Source organism: Paecilomyces variotii (genome assembly GCF_004022145.1).
Source record: "Paecilomyces variotii strain CBS 101075 chromosome Unknown C8Q69scaffold_14, whole genome shotgun sequence".
Classification (NCBI taxonomy): Eukaryota; Fungi; Ascomycota; class Eurotiomycetes; order Eurotiales; family Thermoascaceae; genus Paecilomyces; species Paecilomyces variotii.
The window spans coordinates 676,302-698,753 of record NW_021167153.1 but is presented as its reverse complement, the minus strand read 5'-3'; the positions used below and the strand labels follow the sequence as shown (position 1 = coordinate 698,753).

General features: G+C 41.1%; 6 protein-coding genes across 6 annotated transcripts; 4 read left to right on the top strand and 2 right to left on the bottom strand.

Annotated features, from left to right (window-relative positions):
• Window positions 1-54: 54 nt before the first annotated feature.
• C8Q69DRAFT_447943 (hypothetical protein) lies at window positions 55-2,131 on the bottom strand (the record flags this gene model as incomplete). Its single annotated transcript, XM_028629250.1, has 3 exons — window positions 55-205; window positions 259-1,084; window positions 1,147-2,131. The coding sequence occupies 3 exons, from the start codon at window positions 2,129-2,131 to the stop codon at window positions 55-57; spliced, it is 1,962 nt and encodes a 653-aa protein (XP_028481915.1).
• A 121-nt stretch (window positions 2,132-2,252) lies between these two features.
• On the top strand, window positions 2,253-4,446 carry C8Q69DRAFT_108996 (putative Zn(II)2Cys6 transcription factor). The gene has a single exon (XM_028625099.1). The coding sequence runs from the start codon at window positions 2,375-2,377 to the stop codon at window positions 4,331-4,333; it is 1,959 nt and encodes a 652-aa protein (XP_028481914.1). The 5' UTR covers window positions 2,253-2,374; the 3' UTR covers window positions 4,334-4,446.
• Window positions 4,447-4,802: 356 nt separating this feature from the next.
• C8Q69DRAFT_480378 (fumarylacetoacetate hydrolase) lies at window positions 4,803-9,109 on the bottom strand. Its single transcript, XM_028631524.1, has 11 exons — window positions 8,874-9,109; window positions 8,776-8,818; window positions 8,677-8,726; window positions 8,474-8,623; window positions 8,338-8,422; window positions 8,124-8,281; window positions 7,980-8,062; window positions 7,551-7,930; window positions 6,831-7,483; window positions 6,272-6,778; window positions 4,803-6,208 (listed from the first exon to the last, which is right to left on the bottom strand). Exons 1-11 carry the CDS (start codon window positions 9,055-9,057, stop codon window positions 5,277-5,279), a joined length of 3,225 nt encoding a protein of 1,074 aa, XP_028481913.1. The 5' UTR covers window positions 9,058-9,109; the 3' UTR covers window positions 4,803-5,276.
• Window positions 9,110-9,866: 757 nt separating this feature from the next.
• C8Q69DRAFT_393763 (cytochrome b5-like heme/steroid binding domain-containing protein) lies at window positions 9,867-10,258 on the top strand (the record flags this gene model as incomplete). The annotated part of the gene is made up of 3 exons (XM_028627645.1): window positions 9,867-9,930; window positions 9,982-10,083; window positions 10,140-10,258. Coding segments are annotated over 3 exons (285 nt in total), but the record flags the coding sequence as incomplete, so codon positions are not given.
• Window positions 10,259-11,297: 1,039 nt separating this feature from the next.
• On the top strand, window positions 11,298-13,431 carry C8Q69DRAFT_108972 (Aldehyde/histidinol dehydrogenase). Its single transcript, XM_028625098.1, has 2 exons — window positions 11,298-11,377; window positions 11,437-13,431. The coding sequence occupies exon 2, from the start codon at window positions 11,580-11,582 to the stop codon at window positions 13,152-13,154; it is 1,575 nt and encodes a 524-aa protein (XP_028481911.1). The 5' UTR covers window positions 11,298-11,377; window positions 11,437-11,579; the 3' UTR covers window positions 13,155-13,431.
• A 6,750-nt stretch (window positions 13,432-20,181) lies between these two features.
• On the top strand, window positions 20,182-20,346 carry C8Q69DRAFT_408291 (hypothetical protein; the record flags this gene model as incomplete). The annotated part of the gene is made up of 1 exon (XM_028628189.1): window positions 20,182-20,346. A coding segment is annotated over one exon (165 nt), but the record flags the coding sequence as incomplete, so codon positions are not given.
• Window positions 20,347-22,452: the final 2,106 nt, after the last annotated feature.

Genomic DNA, 22,452 nt, shown 5'->3' with positions numbered 1-22,452 from the left:
AGCAAGAATGGCATCCCAAAAAGCCTGCAAGGAAACTAACGTCAGTCAAAATAGTCAAGTAGGTTTAGGACACCGATGAAAGGTTACCCAATCGATAGACTCCGGATTCATCCACTGCACGCCATCAATCCAATTATCAAAAGTGATTCCAAACTCGCCATTTATCAAGGTAGACGATCGAGCTCGTTCAGTAGAAAGTAAGGCCCTTTCAAAAATTAGCCGCTCGCATTACACTAACGAAGGCATGATGGCACTTACTGAAGGTGACAGAGAATAGGATAAGCCTTGGCACAGACCTGGCTTTTGTTTCGCAGTTTATCAATACGCGCAACAGCGGCATCAAAATCGGGGCGATATGGCGATAGGTCAACTGTCTTTGGCTCATCAAGCAAGCAAGATGCCAGTGCTATGGCACCGTGAACAGCGTAAAAGCTTGTCAGGCCAGACAAGAGCCATCTGTAGTGACGTAAGCGCGGAAGATCGCAGAACTGACGATGCACATCGAGTAGGGACGTGCCGGAGATGATGCACTTCGCTCTGGACGCAGATCGGAAACAAGGACCCCGCGGCTTGCAGAAGGGGCGATGTAGAAGAAGATATAGTTGGTGTGCGTAAAGCTGCAGAATACACCAATGTGCATAGCTTGCTGGATCCAAAAGACTCGGCTCTCCATCCAAGAGGAATATTGAATCCCACTGCCGCTGTTCCTCTGCAACTTGGCTATCAAAAAGACTGAGCGCAGCCTCGTTATACTTTGAATCGCTAGCCAGATGGCGACAGATTTTAGTAGAAAGCTGAAACATCTGGATCTTGAATCTCATAAGGGACATCTGCGTGGGTTGGCTAGATGGCTCGAGGACAGCGTCGGCTGTAATATCGTGGTCGTTTACATCAGCAGGCATTGTGGCATCGATATTGAGCAGCGCGGACATGTCTATATCGCGGAAGAAGGTGGCTTGGTAGGTATGAAGAAGCAAAATGCCGGCCCAACAACGACGTCGGCGTTCAACTTCTATGCAATTCATTCGCTGAGTACCGGGCCCAACATTACATTTTAGTGCAATCCCAATGTTCAAAGTTAAGCCTATTCGGCGCAGCGGTTAGAAATGCCTGGAAATTGACCGTGGATCGCAAAGAAGAAATTACCTAATAATGTCCAAGAGCGCTCGGCTCCTTCATGGTTACTGATTGTGTAGATAAGTATAAGAATAGCTTCCAAGGTACTGAGCTTATGACGTATCATAAATTGATCCTGCGAGAGACATGTCATGGCAGCTGTTCGGAAACGATATGCCATTTCTGAGATATTATGAGGGCGAGAGTTGTCTGGCCAGAGTTCAGTCAACATGCAATTGTCGTTCCCCATAGTGTTCACAGTAGCTGAGCAAATTGCAAACAGCAGTGCCACCCAAGAAAGGTCAGCATGCGAGTGGTTTTGTCTGAACGCATTGTATTGTTTCTGGAATGTTGGTCCATGGAGTATATGGAATAACGGCGATAGACGCGCGAAGTATTCTGTGACAAGGTAATCGCAGCAGTGAGCTGGAGGCAAGATCGCTATTATTTCACTTCGCGACACAGTTGGCCCCAAAGGAAATGGGAAACACAATGTTCTTGGTGACATCAAAGGGTCATTTGGATCCGGTGCCAATTGGCAAGTTTGGTCCGTTGGCCGCTGTAGGAGGGCATCCCATTGACCATGGGTGTCATTTTGTCGGTCTTGGTCTTGAGGCGCCGTGGAAGTTGCTGAAATCGAATTTGAGAAGGCCGGACTTGGATTCTGTTCCAATGGGACCAGGGGGTCCCCCGTCTCGGTAGTTTTCCCAGCCTGAGATGATATTAAAATTGGAGATGGCGCAGGCCCTGCGTCAGGTCTTAGGTTTGGCGTATCGGGTTGGCTGCGTCTATAAGTGCACGCCTCGGCACACTCCCGTCGTTTGCACGAGCCACAAGGATATTTCCTGTCGCATTTCAGCTTCGAGTGTCGACAAGGTCCACAGCTGACAGGTTTCCGAGGACGTCGTCTGTGAACCAGATATCCCGATTTGCTCTCCCGTCTAGCAGGTGATCTCTCGCAGTCACGGCGTTCAGTTTCCCCACCTTCTCGGTTCTCCAGGGTTGCTTCGGCCATACTTGTTCCTGGTGGAGAGGAATGAAGTAGCCTCGGAAATATCTCTCATCTCAAGAAGAACATATGTTTTAAAGAAACCCGGGCGATCGAGAGGGTGGATGTAGATCATGGGGTTGCGGAGTTGGGCGGACTAACGCGGCCCCGAGTCGGAATCCCCGCATTTCCCCGCATTTCATCGTCTCCCCCGGATTCCAGCAGCCGTGTCAGGTACGCCAGAGCCAGCAACCCGCTCAATCATCAGTCATGGAATCAGCTTCAAGAAGGCTTCCAGTTAGTTGTGAGAATTGTCGACGGCGGAAGATTCGTTGCTTGAACTCCGAAGAGAAGGCTCCGTGTGATACTTGCCTTCGTCGGGGATATGCAGCTACTTGCACATTCAGACGGGAATCCGTCTCACAGGCGCCCGCTCCAAGCGGCGAATTATCGAAGCAGATCCTCGATCTTAGCAGCCTCATCAAACAAAATATCAGTCTGACAACAGCGTCGCTTGAGCAACAACGAGGTGTGCGACCCTCAGTCTCTCCACAGTCTGAACCGACAAGTGGAATCGCTTGCCCAGCGAGTGATGACACGAATACTCAAGCTTTTCCGACGGGTCGACTATTGATCTCAGCGTCCAGTCATGTCCAATGTCTTCCGTTCAACAGAGTTGGGGATGCCAGCCTACTTGAATTGATACAGGAGCCTGTGTGCAACCCATTTGCCAGCTTTCCTTTCTCTGCAGGAACCTCAAATATTCAACATGACATCTTTCACTCCTTGCCCTCCTTTAACCTTTGCGACAAACTCAAAGATATATTTTTGAATGTATTCTCTCCACTCTTCCACATTCTCCATGAACCTACATTCGAAGCGAAATATCGCGACTTCAAACAAGATCCTCAATCAACGCCTTTGTCGTTTCTCGCTTTGATGTTCGTGATATTCTCATTATCCATCACCTCGCTGGATGATCACGATCCACTGTTAGCTGAGATTGAACATGGTAGCAGTCCAAGTGGTAATGCACAAAGTTTGGCGTCTAGATATCGATCCGCCGCAATGAAATGTTTGTCCGCAGACAACTTCATGAGCCAGCATAACTTGTGCACACTACAATCTCTTATTCTTTTGATTTATGCCCTTAGCCACGCAGGTGCGCCGGTGTGGTCATTGCTGGGATCGACCTTGCATATCGCAATAGCGATTGGATGCTCTGTGGATCCCGACCAATTGAACGTGCATATTATTGAAGCCGAGGAGCGTCGCCGCTGCTGGGCAGCATTGATGATGCTCTATACGATCCAGAGCACGTGCTTTGGCAAAATAATGCCCTTTCAGATCCAGGCCAATGTTGCTCTTCCAGCTAATGTGGATGACCACGATCTGATAGATGCTACGAGGGACTCCATTCGGTCTTCTACCCAAAGGTTGACCCAAATGTCTTATCTACTCTGCAAATTTCACTTGTATAACCTTGGGTTTCAAATATGCCGGATCTCATCCTCAAACATACTTCCATCGCGCGATCTGGTAGTCAAGTTAGATGAGCAACTGGGAACGGAGCTTAAAAGACACATGTCTCTTTTCGAGAACGTGGTCGATATGCCTTTCTACCACGTGGCACACTTCTATATTGTCAGCAACTATACTCATCATCTTATCCTTCTGTTGCATCGTCCATACCTCGGTGCCATCGATGGCGTACAACTTGGTGAACCTCTGGGAGCGCATGTCCGTGAGAGCTGCCGACGATGCAACGATTCCGCCATGAAGATACTCTCCAATTTCGAGAGTTTCCATCATAATCCCCAGTTAAAGCCGTACCGCTGGTACATCAATGGTTTCGGGTCTTTCCAAGCATTCATGGCAATCACGACTCTCTTGGTAATAATGACCAAGACCGAGATCTCGCCAACGTTAAATCTCGCTATAACAACGGCTATCAGGACCTGCATGGACATATTCCGAGACATGGCGGGGAAGAGTGAACTGTGCGCTAAAGCACTGGCGGTCTTGGAACCTTCGGTTCGAAACCAAATGTCGGACATCCAGCAGGCCCCTTTGGGGGAAACGTCCTTTATAACGCCGCCAACTTCGGTACCAGACCGCTCTATTTCAGATAGTTGGGACAACCTTTCATCATTGGAGAACTGGATCAGAGACATTCCCTCGGATCAATGGTTACTGCCATCCGGATTCCCTTGGGGTAGTCTACGTTGACGTTACAAAGGCTTCTCAATCAATTTTTCCGGGGATCATCGGTAATTTGTCGTGATCTAGGATCACAGAAGCAGGATGGCTAGCAAATCATTTCATACGGGAATATGATCTTGATTGCTTGAATAACCAGAGGATACCGGACTTTATCGAGTATTTATGCCCTAGGACTTCATGCTGTTCGATTTCTGCATTGATGACTGCTTCCGTCCCTATTATCTGCGCATTTCCTACTCCTGGTGTTTCTGCTGTGATCTTATACAGGTGGAGATAGGTGGCTTGATGATTCTTGCTCTACATCCTTTATATATATAATGGTAGTGGTGCTTTACACCTCGCCTCCAATAAAGCAGTTTCGCGCCAACATAATGCTTGTGTCCAATAATCATAAGCTCGATGTTGACAGTTAAAAGGTCTAGAAAATATTAGAACCATCATAGACCAACTTGTTCTTTTTGTCAACGAAACTAAATCCTTATAACTTCCGAGCTACTGTTTCTCGAAACTACTGTCTTCATTGAACAGTTGAGAAGATAGTCAATCAAATATCTTATTATTCCATGTCTTAGCGCCTTAGTTCACCCTTGACCTTAAAGTGATGAACAAAGCTGGAAGAACGCTTGAAATTCTATAGGTTGGTCCTATAGAATAGTTGGATCATTTCAAATAACAACAACAAGAACAAGACGATGGCGAGCGCATTTTAAGACATGAAGAACGAGGAATTCCTGGAACTGAAAAGGGATAGACGAGATAAATGACATGGTTAGAAGAAAACGAGGCAAAAGAAGAAAACAGGCAGGACAAGGCAAAGGGAAATCAGTACAATGAAAGAAAGTGTGTTCAAGAGACTTCTATCACTGTCAGGCTTTGAGCTACTCGGCTGCCTCGAGTCTTGATATTTCTCAGACTCTGCGAAAAGGGGCTCAGCCTGACTATCCTCTAGTCAAGCGAAGGTCCTGATGTGTCGATTTACAGCGTCTGCATTTTCATAGACATGCCAATGCCCAGTGCAAGGAAGGACTTCCATATGTGATCCCGGAAGCTTCTCATGAAGATTTTTCACCACTGCAACTGGTGATGTTTTGTCTTCATCACCTGTCATGAGTAGGATGGGCATTGTGAGTCTTTCAAGTTCTATCGACGAGGAAATTCCAGCGAGTGCCATGCAGGCCTTGGCATAACCCTCTGGATGAGTTGCTAGAAGAGACGCGCGAACAGCTGCGTAAGCAACAGGCTGATATATCTTAGTAGTGCTAGATGTCCCGGCATTACCGACAGCATCAGCGGTTCCGGAGCCCATCATGCCTTTCTCTCGAACCGCAGCTGCGCGCTTTGTCATAGCGACTTTACTTTGTTCTGGCAGAGGGCAGGGGGGTGGTCCCATTAGGATCATTCGGTCAATCTTGCCGCAGTTGCGAGCGGCGAAAGCCATCGCTATCAGGCAACCCAGAGAATGAGCGAAAACAGTAACAGTTGTGGCTCCGGTAAAGTCGACGACATTAGCCAGATCCTCAGCAAAGCTATCAAGGTTGACAACCGATGCAATATTTGAGGGCGTTAATCCATGGCCTTCGAGATCATATATGTAGCTTGTGTAACGGTCTTCAAAGCCCACGTGTTTGATAATGGGTGTGAAGTATTCGCTTGATGCACCAAGACCATGAACGAAGACTGCAACCTTTGGGCCGTTTCCAATCTTGTGGACGTTAACTTGCTTCTTACCAAGCTTCGTCAGTCCTGATCCACCGACTGTATTCTCAAGGTTGAGTGTGGCAAGGTGGGTTTGCAAAGAAACTTGTTTGACAACAGCGTTCTCTGACGTAGGACTCCCAATGGTGTTTTGAAGACAGCCAAGTCCGGTGACGGATACTTCAACTATAGTGCACAGATAGCATATTAGGTTCAGCTTGTATGAGAAACAACGATCGTTAAACTCACCTTTGTCTCCGGGCTTGAGGAACTTAGGAGGGTTCTGGCCAAATCCGACCCCAGCAGGAGTGCCAGTAGCGATGATATCTCCGGGTCGAATGGTGCTTGATTCGGATATCGTTTTGACGAGTTTTGCAACAGAGAAAATGAGGTCATCTGTTGTAGCTTCCTGGCGCTTTTCTCCATTGACGAAGGTTTGTATTCGAAGGGTATTGGGGAGGTCGCTTGCTGGAACTGCAACCGGGCCCATAGGACAGAATGTATCTGGTGACTTTCCAATATAAAACTGCTTGTGGTCTCTCTGCTTTTCACGAGCTGTCACGTCGTTGATAATTGTAAATCCCCACACATAGTCCATGGCATCCTTTTCTTTAACTTGAAACCCGGGTTTGCCGATGATAACACCAATCTCGCCCTCATAGTCTAGAGTACCAGTGAATCCGGGATGTGGGAAAATTGGGTCCCCGTGAGCAACGATACTCGTAGATCGCTTTGTGAAGATGACCGGATGAGTGGCTATAAACCTCATTAGTGATGTTTTCCATTGCGGAAGAGACATTTGACTTACGCTGATCGGTCTTGTCGCTAGAGTCGTATCCGCTGCGGTTGAACTCGATAGCATGGTCAAAATAATTCTTACCAACGGCCAGGATATCTCGGTCGCTAATAGGAGCTCTTATAGTGACGCTGGAAATAGGCAGCTTGTCACCATACTCGACAACGGCATTCTCTAATTCAATCACCTCGTAAAGAGAGGTGACCGGAGCCCCAGAAAGCATCACCAAAGGCGTAATCATAGAGCTGTCAATGTCCAAGTGGCCAACACGAGCACGTTTCTGCTCATCAAGGTAGGCAACATAGTTGTGGAATTTCTTCTTCGGCTTTGAAGTCGGCTCGGGTGCACGGGAGGGAGAGCTCTGAAAACTGAAGTCTTTGGGAGAGGCTTTGTGGATTCTGCCATTTATCATGATGACATTTAGTTTTGTGTGGTCCTGAAAGATGGTAATATCCTCCAAAGGATTGCCATCAACGAGGATCATGTCTGCATAAAAGCCAGGCTGAATTTTTCCCAACTCATGCTCTTGCATGAAGAGCTTACCAACTCCAGCGGTGGCTGCGATGATTGCTTCCATCGGAGTAAAATCGAGCAACTTGACGAAGTGTTCCAGGTCTCGCGCATAAGTACCATGAGGCGTCCAAGCAAAACCATAATCTCCTCCTCTGGTATATAGGTGTTAGTCTGGTATCTGAGAGCGTACATGTACAACCATGAGAAGGGATTTCATACGGGAGAACAGTAATTCCTCTCTCGTGCATTTCTTTGCATGCCCTGATAGCAATGTCCAACTCTTTCTTATAGCCAGCTTTTTCAGCTTTGTCGAATGAGTAACCAAAAGGGCCAGCTTCATAGGTTGTCGCATAAAGCCAATTAAGGGCAGGAGCAACGACATGATGCTTCTTATTCTTCTCCAACTCGTCCATGGTAGGCTCGTCAATGTAGCTGCCGTGATAAATTATGTCCACGCCATATTTTACGCACTGAGCAATCGAATCTCGAGCTCGGGCGTGAGAACAAACTCGTAGTCCGCGACGGTGTGCCTCATCAACGCATGCAGCTGTCTCAAGTTCGTCGAAGAAGCATTCTTCAGCGGCGCGAGCCTCCAAAATCTAATAGCGGTTAGAATTACATAGTATGATGAGTAGGTAAATGTGTTACCTCTTCTCCCGACATGCTCAATTTTATTTGATCCACGCCAAGCTTAGCATGATGCCGGATAACTTCGCGCATCTCCAGAGGGCCTTCAATAGAGTGAATCGTTAGTCTTAAAGTAGAGCCATAGGCTAGCTTCCTGTCACTTACCATCTGCAAAAGCAGTAATTCCTGGAGTGAGTTCTCCCCCTCTTCGAGCAATCTCTTTTCCATTGGCCAGGTAACGAGGACCTGGGATGCTTCCTTGATTGATGGCGTCGCGGATAACGCAGTCCAGGCGGTCCTTTGCTGAAGCGGCACCGTAACACCTGGATATTTCGAATTAGGCAAGATCAGGGAGGCTAGAGTATGATAACATCCTCACATGGTGTACCCCGAATCTAAATACGTCATGGCTGACCGAGCAGTCGTGATGGTATGTTCCTCCACGCCGATCTCCCCTAAATTGTCTGCGAGATCGTTAACGACTATCTTCGGGAAAAGTAGTCTTTTCATCTTACCAAGAGCAGACCCATTCCACGTCAAGTGAGTGTGAGCATCCCCCAGGCCAGACATCAATGTCCGGCCGTTACCTTGAATAACTCCGACACTGGGATCATTCTGTAACTTTTCAACTTCAGGAACAGTTCCAACATAGCGAATGCGCTCTCCTGTAAAAGGTTTTAGCTTGAGTGCACCACTGAGAAGGGTCCGTATTTGTTACCTTGAACATAAACGTCGCCAGTGTAGGGGTCGGCTCCAGTTGAATCAAGGCTTCAGAGGTCAGCTATGTCTCTTCGGTTGTTCCCAGCTTGAAACCCACATTTTAACATTTAGGAACAGTATCTTCGAGTCATGTGGTGTTTCTATACGCGAGTGAGATAATGTTATTTTCCCTGCGATACTGGCTGTGTGACCTACCAACCATACGATGAGCGCGAGGCTGCAATTCAGCGGAAAATTTGACGTCTTCATGGGGAGAAAGCTTGCGTGTGGGAAGTGGAGACCCCCAATCTGCCATGCTTCTTCCTGGATGCAGTGGCTTTGAGGTGCCGTTGACATGTGTGCCATTAGGCAGAGACGACATTGTGATGCTGGATGCCATGGGTATTTCGACGAATGGATAGGCAATGAAACCCAGCTTTGTAGGAAGATAGAAACGGGACCATGAACAAACAGAAGAAGTACTGGGGAATTTTCAACGATTTATATACCTGTTTCCAATCTATAGACTTTCTGATTCGGCATGAGAAGCTCTCCCCGCAATCAACAGCCCTCCATTTCAATACCCGGGGCTCCTATTGACCTCGACCGGAGTCCTCGTAGATAGAAAGGTAACTCCGGCTGCGGATCTTGAGGGGTCGGCAGCACCCCGGTCTTAATCCCAGGCTTACTAGTAGTAAATGACGTAGAAAAGGAAGTAGATCGCCCTTAGTTATCGGGTCTAGAGTATTACTGCCCTGTCGGAGACGTCGGAAATGACTATGCACGCAACTCCGAGCGGGCATGCAAGGAAGCACAGAAAAGAGATAGATTCTCATGTCGTATGTTCAAACCTTGACGGTTAAACTGAACCGAATCAAAATGCCAATAAACCTCTTTCTCTGGACACAAGATCTGCCGCAGCTCTTAGGCTTTCAAATACCACAATCTACGATGGAATTCCATCTTAATATTCAACAGACCCCTCGATTTGGCCTAGCGACACCCTCAAAACATAATGATGGCGCCGTGGTGTCACATATTGAACATACCGCTGAAAGAAATGGTAGTCATAGACAATTCCGAGACAATATTCGACACGGAGAAATACGACACGATAGACACCACAAACGCCATCGTCTCACTCCCTTCCATCATCAGAGCGATCCACACCCTCATGACGAACAACAAGAAGGCCGTGTAGCTCTGAAAGAGCTTCCATTTATCGCCCCGGAAAAGGTTGCAAGTGCGAATGGTGCCAATGGCTCTCCAATATGTCAGTTTCATAGCGTTCTCCTTGTAGGATAGACATTGATATTGGTCATAGGGATTGTCATTGACAACATTGTCTACGATGTGACTAAATTTTCTAATGTACACCCGGGTGGCGAGATGCCTTTGAAGAACTTCGCCGGGCAATCGTGTTCCTGTGAGTATTAGTCTCTGCCTTTGATGAAATGACACTGAACTCAGCAACCTACTTAGGGCAATTCCATAAGATTCACAGTAGGAAGACTCTGGAGACTTACGGGGAGAAACTGAAAATAGGGAGGACTGGTGATGTACCCAACCCCTATAAAGAGGAGAGGCCCGGTATCTCTCGTCAACTTTGGCAGTCGCATCACTCTTAACAACAACGGGTAAACCCCTACGCGGTAGCGGTGTTCAACTGTGTAGTTAAGCCATTTCTGCTTTCTCATAATACACCTCTTTCACTATAATGGAGAACGGCATTTCCACCATCTCATATCCATATGTATTCTGTTTTTTTTTTTTTTTTTTTTTTTTTTTTTTTTTTTTTTTTTTTGCAATAGGGAACTTGACTTCTACGGGTTAACATACAGTGGAACTCTAGATTGTGGGGTCGCGGAGATCCGCGGGGAGAAAGAGGAGGTGAACCACGGCAAGCCCGTCGGAGACTCGGAGATGAAACCTTTTCCCCATCAACAAGCGACCCGTAACAATGCAATATTGCATATCGCCGTTGTTGTCCATCACTCCAGATAATAATTATTGCTCTACTCCATAGCAGCCGGCCAGAGTAGAATTAACACGACCGACCACCAATTCCTCTTCCTTTGTCCCGTCGATGTTCCCGCCACTACTTAATGTGTTTAAACATCCGTGAACGGACAAGAAATACAGCATACTACTGCCAAAGATCTGATCTTCTCAATTACGACCCTCCCACATTGCTCGGTCGCTCTCACATTTTCGCGATGACAGTCAATGCTACCGCTGCAAAGTTACGAGCTCCGATCATCTCAAAGACGGCCACATCTGCCTTGAACTATTTCGCAAGCCAACTGCGCAGTTCTACCACCAGCAGCGATTATTTGAGAATATGCACCAGTTTCTCTCGATAGCCTGAAGCTACCCACGGAGTAATGCTTGGATTCTCTAGCAAGCGAGGCGTATTTATCCCCATAGTTGGAGTTAGCCAGGAAGGTACAGGAGGGAGGGGGGAGATCCAAGAATTACGAATGTTCGCATACATAATATATGCCTGCAATCAAATTGAAGGGCTGTCGGCCATCGGTAAGGTCATTTGAACTGTGAAGATGAAGTCGAGGTAACTTGGACTTAATCAGCAAATTACGCTCGTGCGTGGATGGCCTATCTGACCACATTGACCGTTTCATTCACATGCTTTTAACCAAGCTATCCGTCTTACGTGTGAACCGCGGGGAAGCTTGGGGAATACGCTTGTGGATCTGTGACAGGTTAGTAACTATGTACTATCCAATGCATATGCGAGATGAGACGGGCTAAGATCCACCAGTACAAAAGCGTACCAAAGCTACTGGTACTAAGTTACTCCGTACCACGCCTGCCTAGCTATTTATTATTAGTCGATCCCATTGCCATTGCGTCCACGTTGCTGCTTTGCAAAAATATCACAGCGTCTCCCCAACACCGGTCACAATGGAGCTACGCTACAATACCAAGGACGAGATTCTGGCGGCTCACGAGGAGCTGCGCCGCTCCTTTGACTCTCATATCACTCTGGACATCGAGTTCCGCAAGCATCAACTCAAACAGCTCTCTTTTCTCCTAAAAGACAACGTGGACGCGCTTGCCGACGCGATCAGGAAGGATCTGGGTCGTTGTCGTTTCGAAACTGTGTTTGCCGAGATCATGGTCACCACCAACTCTGCGGTTGAAGCACATCAGAATGTTGATTCTTGGGCTAAGAATGAATCTCGCTGGGCTGGTGCAGTGTGGGCTTTCCACAGCCCGACTGTGCGCAAGGAGCCTAAGGGGACCGTGCTTGTCATTGGAGCTTGGAACTATCCCATCTCTGTGCAGATCGGGCCCATGATCAGTGCGATAGCCGCCGGCAACACCGCGATACTGAAGCCATCGGAGGTTGCCGCTCATTTCGCGAGCTTGCTGGCCGATCTCTGGCCCAAGTACATGGATCCACGCATGACCCGGGTTATCAATGGTGGTGTTGAAGAGACAGGCCAGCTTCTAGACCTCCGGTGGGAGCATATCCTCTACACCGGCAACGGACGAGTTGGCAAAATTGTGGCCGAGAAAGCGGCACAGTGGCTGTGTCCAACGACGTTGGAGCTTGGAGGAAAAAGTCCTGTTTTTGTCGACGAGAGCGCTGATTTGAAGATTACCGCCCATAGAATATTGTGGGCTAAATCTGTCAATTGCGGTCAGACTTGTATTGCTCCCGACTACATTATCTGCACCCCCGGAGTTCAAAGCAAGTTGATCAAGGAATTCGAAATCGCCTATGGTGAGTTTTGGCCCAATGGTCCCAAGTCGTCCCCTGACTACGCTCGAATTGTCAATGAAAGGCAATTTGGACGACTGAACAACATTTTGGAGACCACAAAAGGCTCGATTGTTATTGGTGGTGAGCGGGACGCAAGCATCAAGTTTATGGAGCCCACCATCCTCAAGGACACCCCTCGAGGCGACATCTCCATGTCCGACGAGATTTTCGGTCCCATTCTTCCCATCATCACTGTAAAGGATATGGACGAAGGGTGTTCCTTTGTGAACAGCCGTGACCAACCTCTAGCACTCTACGTGTTTGGAAACAAGAAGGTCACAGAGGAAATCGCACGGAAGACGAGATCCGGAGCTTTGGTTCAGGGAGACCTGATGCTTCATTTTTGTGTTGAGTCTCTTCCTTTTGGTGGCACCGGTCCTTCTGGATACAGCTCATTACACGGAAAAGCGGGCTTCGATACCTTCTCGCATGCTCGAGCCACGATGAACGCGCCGGCTTCCGGTATTCTGGGCTGGATTGTGGAAAAGCTCATGTCTCCTCGTTATCCTCCCTATACGGACGGCAATCTGGCAAAATTGTCGTTGCTCGCCGGAAGAAAACTTCCATTCAAGCGACCTCCTCAAAGTTACCGCGGTGCACCAACTGGTAAGATGACTAGATTCTTCAACTCTACAACGGTCCTCATCCTTTTTCTCGCATTTCTCTATCGTCTTTATGGGGGACAGGCCCTAGCCTTCCTTCTCCGTTGAAATCTCGTTTATAATCTCTTTGCGGAATCTATGTCTACTCCTAATAGTGTTCAAGCTGACAGACCATAAATCATAAGTAGCATCCTAGAGGAGTAGCCAAGCGTGCCCGGAACTGGGGCAGGGAGCTGATCCTAGCCTCGTCTACTAACCAGACTGATGGCCATTTATGTCTAATCTATATACGGCTGGTAGGAAGAACTGACTAAGATATAAGACTCTTTGCCTTGCATTTTGCTTCAACACCGCATATGCTGATCTTCGTGTAACTATCCACGCTCTGCAAATAATATTAGACACCTCTGAAATGCGATAATCTTTTTATTCTCTTAGGCAATCACGTCTCATCTGGTGACTGTAGGACTATCTTCTAGTTCTTTGTCACCTTGAGGATCACGAATTGCTGGCTGTCGTCACGAGATATCTTTTGAATCAGCTTAGGCGACAGAGCATCTCATCCTTGAGCTACCAGATAGCGAGGGACACAATCGCGTGTAAACAGGACTCGATAGCCCAGAAAACACAGGTAGGCCATCGGACTTGGTTTGGCCTGCATTTATCCCCCGCATATGAGACTCCTAAAACGGATCCTTAGCATTATGCCCCGTGGATGGTGAGGCTCTAACTCTACTATTGAGACACTACTAGAAATACTTGAATTTGGCAGTAAAGAGTTTAATTGCCGGAACTCTGAAAGATATTTCAGAGATTACGGTGTCGATCTGGAAGACTCTAGTCTATTTCCTCAAATATACCTTTGCCACGGTGATAGACGTTCGTCTCAGATGCTGAACTACCAGAATGGCGAACAGCGAATCAACATCTGTTAAGCGATCTCGACCAGACTGCAGGTCGGCACTACTGGCTAGATATATGCAAGCTTCTTGGCACCACAAAGGTAAATATGATGGATTTGCAGGTCTCAACATTACATGGAAACATGCTCAGTTGAAAGGGTATATCTTCCACTCTAGGTAACCTAAATATATGCTCGACATTGGAAAGTTTTTCTCCGATTAGTTTATTCATCAGAGGTGTTATTTATCTGCATGATTCTGACCCTGTTCGGACCACCTCCAGGGCCTTGTGTTCCTACACCGCGTCCCAGATTTAGAAAGTCCGATGCTGACACTGCGCTGAAAGCCAGTATACAGCGAAAATCTATCTTCTGAAGAAAAAGAACAGGGTGTGACCCTGTATATTAACAGGATTTCCCTACACCTAGGAAGCCTCTAATTGATTCATCATGCATCCGGTATTTGATACCCCATAGAGAATTGTTAGTTTCAGAGGCAAACCCGTAATGATAATGCGGTTTATTGCTACGCCAGATCTGGTGTAGAGGCACATGACATAGGTTACATAACCTTATGTATGTAGCGATATCTTTAGCATTAGAAGAACCTAGACTTTTTGATATTACTCTTCCCCCCTATTTGCACAGCAAAGTAGTAATATATCCTGATAGTAGATCCGGCTAAGATTTTGCACTGTTAAAAGGAACTCTAGCAAAGAATAATATTGTAGCTAGTAATATAAGACTTTATATTATCTTATCTTTAATCTTAATTAATTTTATATTTAATTTAATTGCTATTATTACTTATATATAATCCTAATTCTATATATAATATTTAGATAATATGTCCTTTTCTATAGGGATTAAAGAATAGGATTATATATGTCTGCTGTAAGTATTGCTAATATAATATCTAATATAATATTAAATTTATATAGCAACTAATAAAAATTAATATAAGAGGAAAATATAAATATAGATAAGTTAAGAAAGAATAAAAAGGCACCTATATAATATATTATAAAGCAGTTTAAATTTTATACAGTATTAATTAATAGGCTATTTATATATTATAATAAATTAACAGATAATCTTTATAAATTAGTTAATAATTACCTAATATAAACTAATCTAATATAAGTAAATAGTGTCTTAGTTATAATGCTATTAAAGAAGGTAAAAGACCTCTATATAGAGGTATAGAAATACTAAATATAGTAAGGCATAGGTTATAATATCCTAATAGTATCCCTACTTAAATAAGCGCAGGCATTCTATATAGGACTAGATTGCTATACTTAGTTTATAGAGTAAATATTATTATTATTAATAATAGGGCAATTAAATTATTAATAATATTTCTTAGAATATTTTTTAGAATAAGAATATTATTTAGAAAATTATATTAAGGAGTTAAAGAAGTAGTTAAATATAATAGTTAAAAAATTAGAATTAAGATAATTAATATAAGAATAATTAGCTAAAAGCTTTAAATTAGGCTAATACTAATTAAGCTTTAGATTAAGCTAATATTAACTAAGCTTTAGATTAGGCCAATGCTAATTATATAATTGCTTATTATATAAATAATATATATAAAGCAGTAGATTATAGAGACTAATATATAAAAAAAAAGCCTTATAATACTAAATCCTAGTATAGAGATAAATAATATTAATAATAGTTAAAACTAAAAGATATTATAATTTTTAACCTAATAGATAAAAATATTTAATTTTTTACTAGGAGAATTAAGATTATAGCTTTTTATAAAGGAGTATATATAGTATTAAATATTTTACCCTTTTACTTAAAGGGCAGAGTATTAGTATAATATATAAACCTACTTAAGGAGATATATAATAAATTAGCTTATTCTTTAGATAAATAGTATTAATTATTAGAAGAGGAGTTTTATTATAATTTAGTTAAGGCTTATTAATAAATATAAAACTTAATCTTTTTATTTACTATAGTAAATAAACTTCTATTAAATAATTATCTTATATAAAAGATTATACTATTAAGAAAAGTAAGTATAATAAATAATAAGGCTATTAAAAATAAGTTATAAGAAGAGTTAGATTTAAAGCTAGTAATACTAATTTATATTAAGCTAAGTAAGCCTATAGAGTAATTTTATTATTAGATATAATATATTAAGACAGGTATATATTAAGAATAAAAGGAATCTTAGTATATATATAGCAGGCTATTATTAATACTGTTTATATAAGAATATATAGATAGGCTCTTTTAGTACTATTAAAAGGCGCAAGTACTAATATAGATATAAGAGCTAGTTATAGCTATTAGCAGGGCAATACTGCTAGTAGTATTGTAGTAGGGAGGATCGGTGTGAAGAATGTAATTAGTCAAGAGGTTATATGCTTTTGCTTGAAGTCTTTAAAAGGTCTACAAGCAAAGCAGGAGAAGAGGGAGATAATACTTTTTAGTTATTCAGAATAAAATAATCAGCTTTTCCTTTCTATTATTGTTTAGTATCAGTTCAGTATTAGATTATTATTGGTTTATTATATCAGTCTATAGCTAGAGCTTCTCCTCTAGCTCTACTCTAAGCTCCGAAGCTAAATCCCCTTCTTTTTCTTCTTAATATCTACTCGCTTAAAAACTCTATGCTAAGTCTTAATATATCTTTCCATAATAAATTAGAGCTAAACACGGGGGGTGTTAAAATATTAAGCAGAAATAAGGGAGAAAGGAAAACTAGAAGCTGAGGTCGAGGCCAAAGCCAAGAAAAGGGGTAAGAAGCAGTAAAAAGATAAGTAAAACAGCTAAGGAAGATTACCACTATAAATAAAAAGAGATAAATATACCTCTTAGATCAGTAGAGACAGCAAATATAATATAGGATGAAAACATATATTAACAATAAAAGAAAGAAAGGATTGCCAAATATAAGGAAGAGCTTAGCAAATATAAAAGGGAAGTAGAAATTTAAAAGGAATAAGAAATTATTAAATAAGAACTATTTATTAAAAAGTGGAAGAATTTCTTACTATTATCTTTGTTACTATTCCTTTAAAAAAATATAGAGAAAAGCACTAATCTTTTTAGCGTTAGTTAAGATAAAAGGACTTTTAGCTCCTTAGTATCGCCGGGTCTAGAGACATAGACAGCTTGAGTATCTAAAAATATAGGACTATCAATAGCGCAGCTAATCTAAATTATATTAGCTCTGCAGATGCTGATGCCTGGAAATCTTAGGGCACTATATTTTAAAAGGGATAATATTACTTATTACCTAAGGCTTTTTAAGAGGCTATATAAGGCGAATCAACTCCCGGAAAAAGAAAAAACTAAATAGTTTGCGGACTATTATAGCCTATTAATATTATTATAGATAAGTACTTAATCTAAATATAAAGAGAAGAACTACCCAAAACTGGCAGAGGCGACCAAATAAGAGTACGCTTATTATGATAAGTATTAAAGGAAATACAATATCTAATAGCTAGAAAGGTTTAAAAATATGAACTATAATAGCTCTGAGGACCTAAGGGAGTATAACTAAGAATATTAAGCTATATTAGAAGCGCTGGTAACTTCAGATAAGTTAAGCCGATATTTATAGGGAGTTTAATATCTTTAAGGACTTCTAGAGGAGCTTAAGCAGCAAGTGGTTTAAGAGTTGAATATAGACTACTATATTTTATCTACTATTAAATATACTAATTTCTATAAGGAGGTAGTAGATAGGGTAAGAATAACTAAAACCCTTCGCTACCTCGACAGCGGCGAACTAGAGAAAGATTAAGATATAGCGGCTTTAACAAAGGAGAAGGTAACTAAAAAAGATAACACATAATTTCTTATTAAACCTAATAAAACCTACCTAGATAAGAATAAGAGTGGGACCAAATAATAGAACATTAAAGTGAAGTCAATAGAGCAGTTATAGATCGATCAGTTAATAAAAGAGTTTGAGAAGTTAAAACTGTATAATATACAGTATATGGGGAGGCTTAATAATAGTATGTCTAACGCTGATATAAATATATAAGCTAGGGCATCTTTAGGATTTAACCTAACTGGAGGATCTAGAATACCTCTAAACTTATATAACTTCTGCTGGGCTCCTAATTATATTTAATTTTACTGCCCAGATTTGAAAAGCCTCCTAAATCAGAAGCTTGTCCATTAGAGAAAAGATTATAAACTTTATTTCAGGCCGGAAGGACAGAATAGAGAAGTTATTTATCTTATATAGGGGAATATATTGTAAAAGGAGATTATTAAATAGAGACTGAAGGAAGAGTAAAGGAATATTAGCTCAATCGGGTATAATATCCAGTCGATTATGCTGAGACAGCCTAAGGATAACTTGAGCTCTGAGGAAGAAGCCGGGGATATTGTAGAAAATTACTACTTTATTAATATAATAAGATTAGATAAGCCCTAAAAAGTGAAGAAAAGGCAAAGCAGGACTGAATAATTATATAAAGAAAAACTACAGAAAGTAATTAAATAGGAATAAAGATTTCTTTCAGTTAAGATAAACCGATTTGGTAATTATCAGCCTCCGAGCATAACTGAGAAAATAAGGATAGTTAAAAAAAAAATAAAGAATATGCCTAAGCAGAGTAAGGATAAAAAGGCTATTAAGATAAAAGAGAAACAGAAGTTAAAAAGATTCAAAGTTACAGATAAGCTGAAAGGGACTACTAATATAATAGGGGTTATAAACCAGATATTAGATACTAGAGTTCAGATGTTAATTTGGGACCTCATCAGTCTATCTCCTAATTTATACAAGGCCTTATTTACCTCGCAACCGCAGTAGGTAATAATAAAGGCAATATTCCACAATACTAAAGGAGTATGGTTTGATGCCTCTGTATTAAATATAGAGTATATAGTGAATAGTGCGGATCAGTACACTTGCGCGTCCTTATAACTTAAGCCTTTTAATAAAGATAAGGTGCTATATGTGGCCGCAACTCTGAAGTTGCCAATTAGAATTAATGGTTATAAGGAAGCGCAAAATATCATAGTAGATAGTGGAGCCGAAATTAATATAATATATAGAGATATAGCAAATCACTATAAACTTATCATAAGCTAGAAATTTGGAGGTAATATAATATTGGCAGATAGCAGGCAGACCCCTTTTATAGGTCTCTGTGAGGAGGTGCCTATACAGATAGAATCTTTTTATTACAAGGTCCCTTTCTTTATAGTAAATAATAAGATTAACCATAATTATGTTCTGGGACAGCCTTTTAAGCATTAAATATATTTACAGCATGTTGCTCTATTAGATAGGATAGTGGAGAGCATAATTTACTCTATAGACCGAAAGAATTGAGCTATTATTTGGATATTTTCAATAGATAACCCAAGAAATAAGTTAAGAGAAGAGGTATTATATAATCTATTATCCCAGGCATAAGAGTTATTAAACTAAAGCCAGAAAGGAATAACAGGCACTGGACTAGGAATAGAAAAGGCCTGTAGGAGCTATATTTAGTAAATAATATCAGCTTCAGAGCGAGCAAAGAAATTAAAAGTAAAGGGGTAGGGATATTTAAACCTACCGAATTAAACAAAGGAGTTAGAAGGTTATAAGGGTATAGACTATTCAGAAGATATGACTTTTTTACTATAAAAATAAAATATTCTGTTAATATACAATATAAGAAGAAATATAAAAAGGTTCGTCCAGCAAATATATTAAACGGACCTATAACAGCTCTAGGGGGATTATTGGGATAGAAAAAAATTATTAGGGAGCGTTATTATAAAAATCCCTAAGGAAGTATAAAAAAAATACGCGGAGGATTTACCAAATACATCTAGCTAAAGATATTGGATATTAAAAAAGGAATAAGATTGACGCCAGACTATCTGAAGAACCTTATTATAGGTAATGATTTATGGCCAAGAGAGAAAGAACTGTTAACAGAGGTGCTTTTCACCTAAGAAGCAGTCCTTGCCTAGACCTTTAAAGAGATTGGATAAATGTGCCCGGAAGTCGCACCTCTAATTATTATTCGGACTATAGATTACAAACTATAATAGGCGAAGAGCTTCTTAGTACTGAAGGCACTCTATAGCATAATATAAGGGATAATAAAAAAAAGGATAAATGTGGGGATCCTTAAACGCAGTTAAGGACCCTACCAAAATCTATAGTTCCTAATAAAAAAGAAAAATAGCAAATATCGCCTGATTAATACGGCTATAGAAGTTAATTAAATAATAATATAGGACATTAATCTGCCCCCTTTAGCTAATGAGTTCTTAGAAGAGTTTAGTAGAATACTAGTATTAATACTTATAGACTTGTTCTTTAGGTATAATCAGTTAGAATTAGCTGAGGAATTGCGGGACTTAACAGCTTTCTATATACTAGGGATCAGTTTAGTTTATTAAGCCAGACTACCCTAAGGATGGACAAATGCAGTATAGGAGTTTATATAAGGAGTTATAAGAGTACTGGCAGATAATATTCCTGATATTTGTGATATATTTCTGGATAATACGCCAATATAAGGACCTAAGACTAATTATAGGGGGGAAGAGACGCTGCTGGGAATCAGAAGGTTTATATTTAAATATATCTAGAATATCGATAAAATACTATGCAGTCTTAAACTTATAGGTTTGATAATTATTGGGGAGAAATTATAATTCGCAGTATCAGGAATTAAAGTGATAGGCTATGTGTGTAACACTAAAGGAAGATATCCTAAGTCGGCTAAGGTAATTAAGATCTTAGAGTGACTACTTTGTTAGAATTTACGGGAAGCGAAAGGATTTCTGGGGGTTACAGCCTATTACTAGATATAGATTAAAGGATATGTTATTAAAGCTAAGCCGATATATTTAATATTGAGAAAGGGATAAGACTTCTTTTAGGGGCTGGAATAATAAGAAGTAATAGATACCTTAAAAGTGGCCCTGACAACAGTACCAGCACTTAAACCAATTAATTATAGAGAGGGAGGTATAATTATTATTAATACTAATGCTAGTAACAATAGATAGGAGGCTTAACTTACTTAAAAAGAAAAGGAGTCCAATAAGAGACACCCAGCTAGATATAAAAGTAGAGTATAGACATAGATAGAGAGGCAATATAATAAAAGAAAGCTAAAGTATAGGGCAGTGCTAAAGGCGCTTCACAAATTCTGAGCATACCTATATAGTATACACTTTCAACTAGAGGTAAATATAAAAACTCTAGTGGCGCAATTAAATAGGACAGCTATAGACCTCCTTAGGTCAATAGTTGCTTAGTGGATTGCTTAGATTCAGCTGTTTAACTTTAATATTATCTATATATTGGGGAAAAAGAACTTAGTCATAGACGGGTTATCTTGGAAGCTGGCAATAAAGCAAGACCTAGAAGAGGCGGAAGATAATGATATAGAGGAATTCCTAGACCTATAGTTTTATATAGTCTATTATACTAGCGTGTAAGAGGTGGAATTAGACAGCATCCCTTGGTTAATACCTATATTATATTGGTCAGAAAAGTCTTTACTAATCATAGAATAGTTATAAACTATAATAAAACCGGACAATATAGACAGAGGACAGTACGCCAAGTTTAAGAAAGAGGCCCTAAAGTATATAGTCTAAGATAATATGCTTTTTTGGAGAGTATAACAAAATCAGCCTTGCCATATAGTTGTTAACAACAAGGAAAAATAAAAAGAAATTCTTACAGCCCTTTATGAAGAGTATGAATATTATAAATATGAAGCGACCTACCAAAAGATAGCTAATTGATATTAATGGAAAGGCCTGTACAAATATGTTGCTAGATAGGTGAAGATATATAATAAATGCTAGAAAGCAGATAAAGAACGCATGGAAAAAGCTTTATGGTCGATATTTATTCTATCAGGGAGATTAAAGCTATATCTAGATATCTGCAAGATTATGCCGCCTAGCAAGAGAAAGACTTATATTGCTGTATTTTGGGATAATTTCGGCTAGGTCAAATATAAAGCCTTTAATAGCCCTACTTTAGGAGCTATTGCTAAATTCTTGTAGAAAGACTAGATTTATTATTAGGGAGTAATAGAGACACTTATTAATAATAAAGGACTGGAGAATAAAGCTGTAGTTAACATATTAGTACAGAAATATAAGATTAACTATATTAAAGTCTCGCTATATAACTTGTAAGCAAACAAAGCAGTTAAAGTCATATATAAGTCCTTTATACGTAGTATCAGAAAACTTGCAAAAGGAATAAGAATAAATTAGATAAACTATCTATCGGCAGTAATCTGGGCAGATAAGAATATAGTTAAGACTTCTATAGGCTTAACACTATTCAGAGCAATTATAAGATATAATGCTGTACTGCCAATCAAACTAGAAGTGTCCATCTAAAAGATTTTAGCATGGGATAAGGTTAGGATTATAGAAGATCTTCTACTCCTTCGCGTATAATAGATAGAGCTCCGAGATTAGGATATAGAAGAGGCCCGACTTCGCGTTTAATGCATAAGAGAAGCTGGCAAG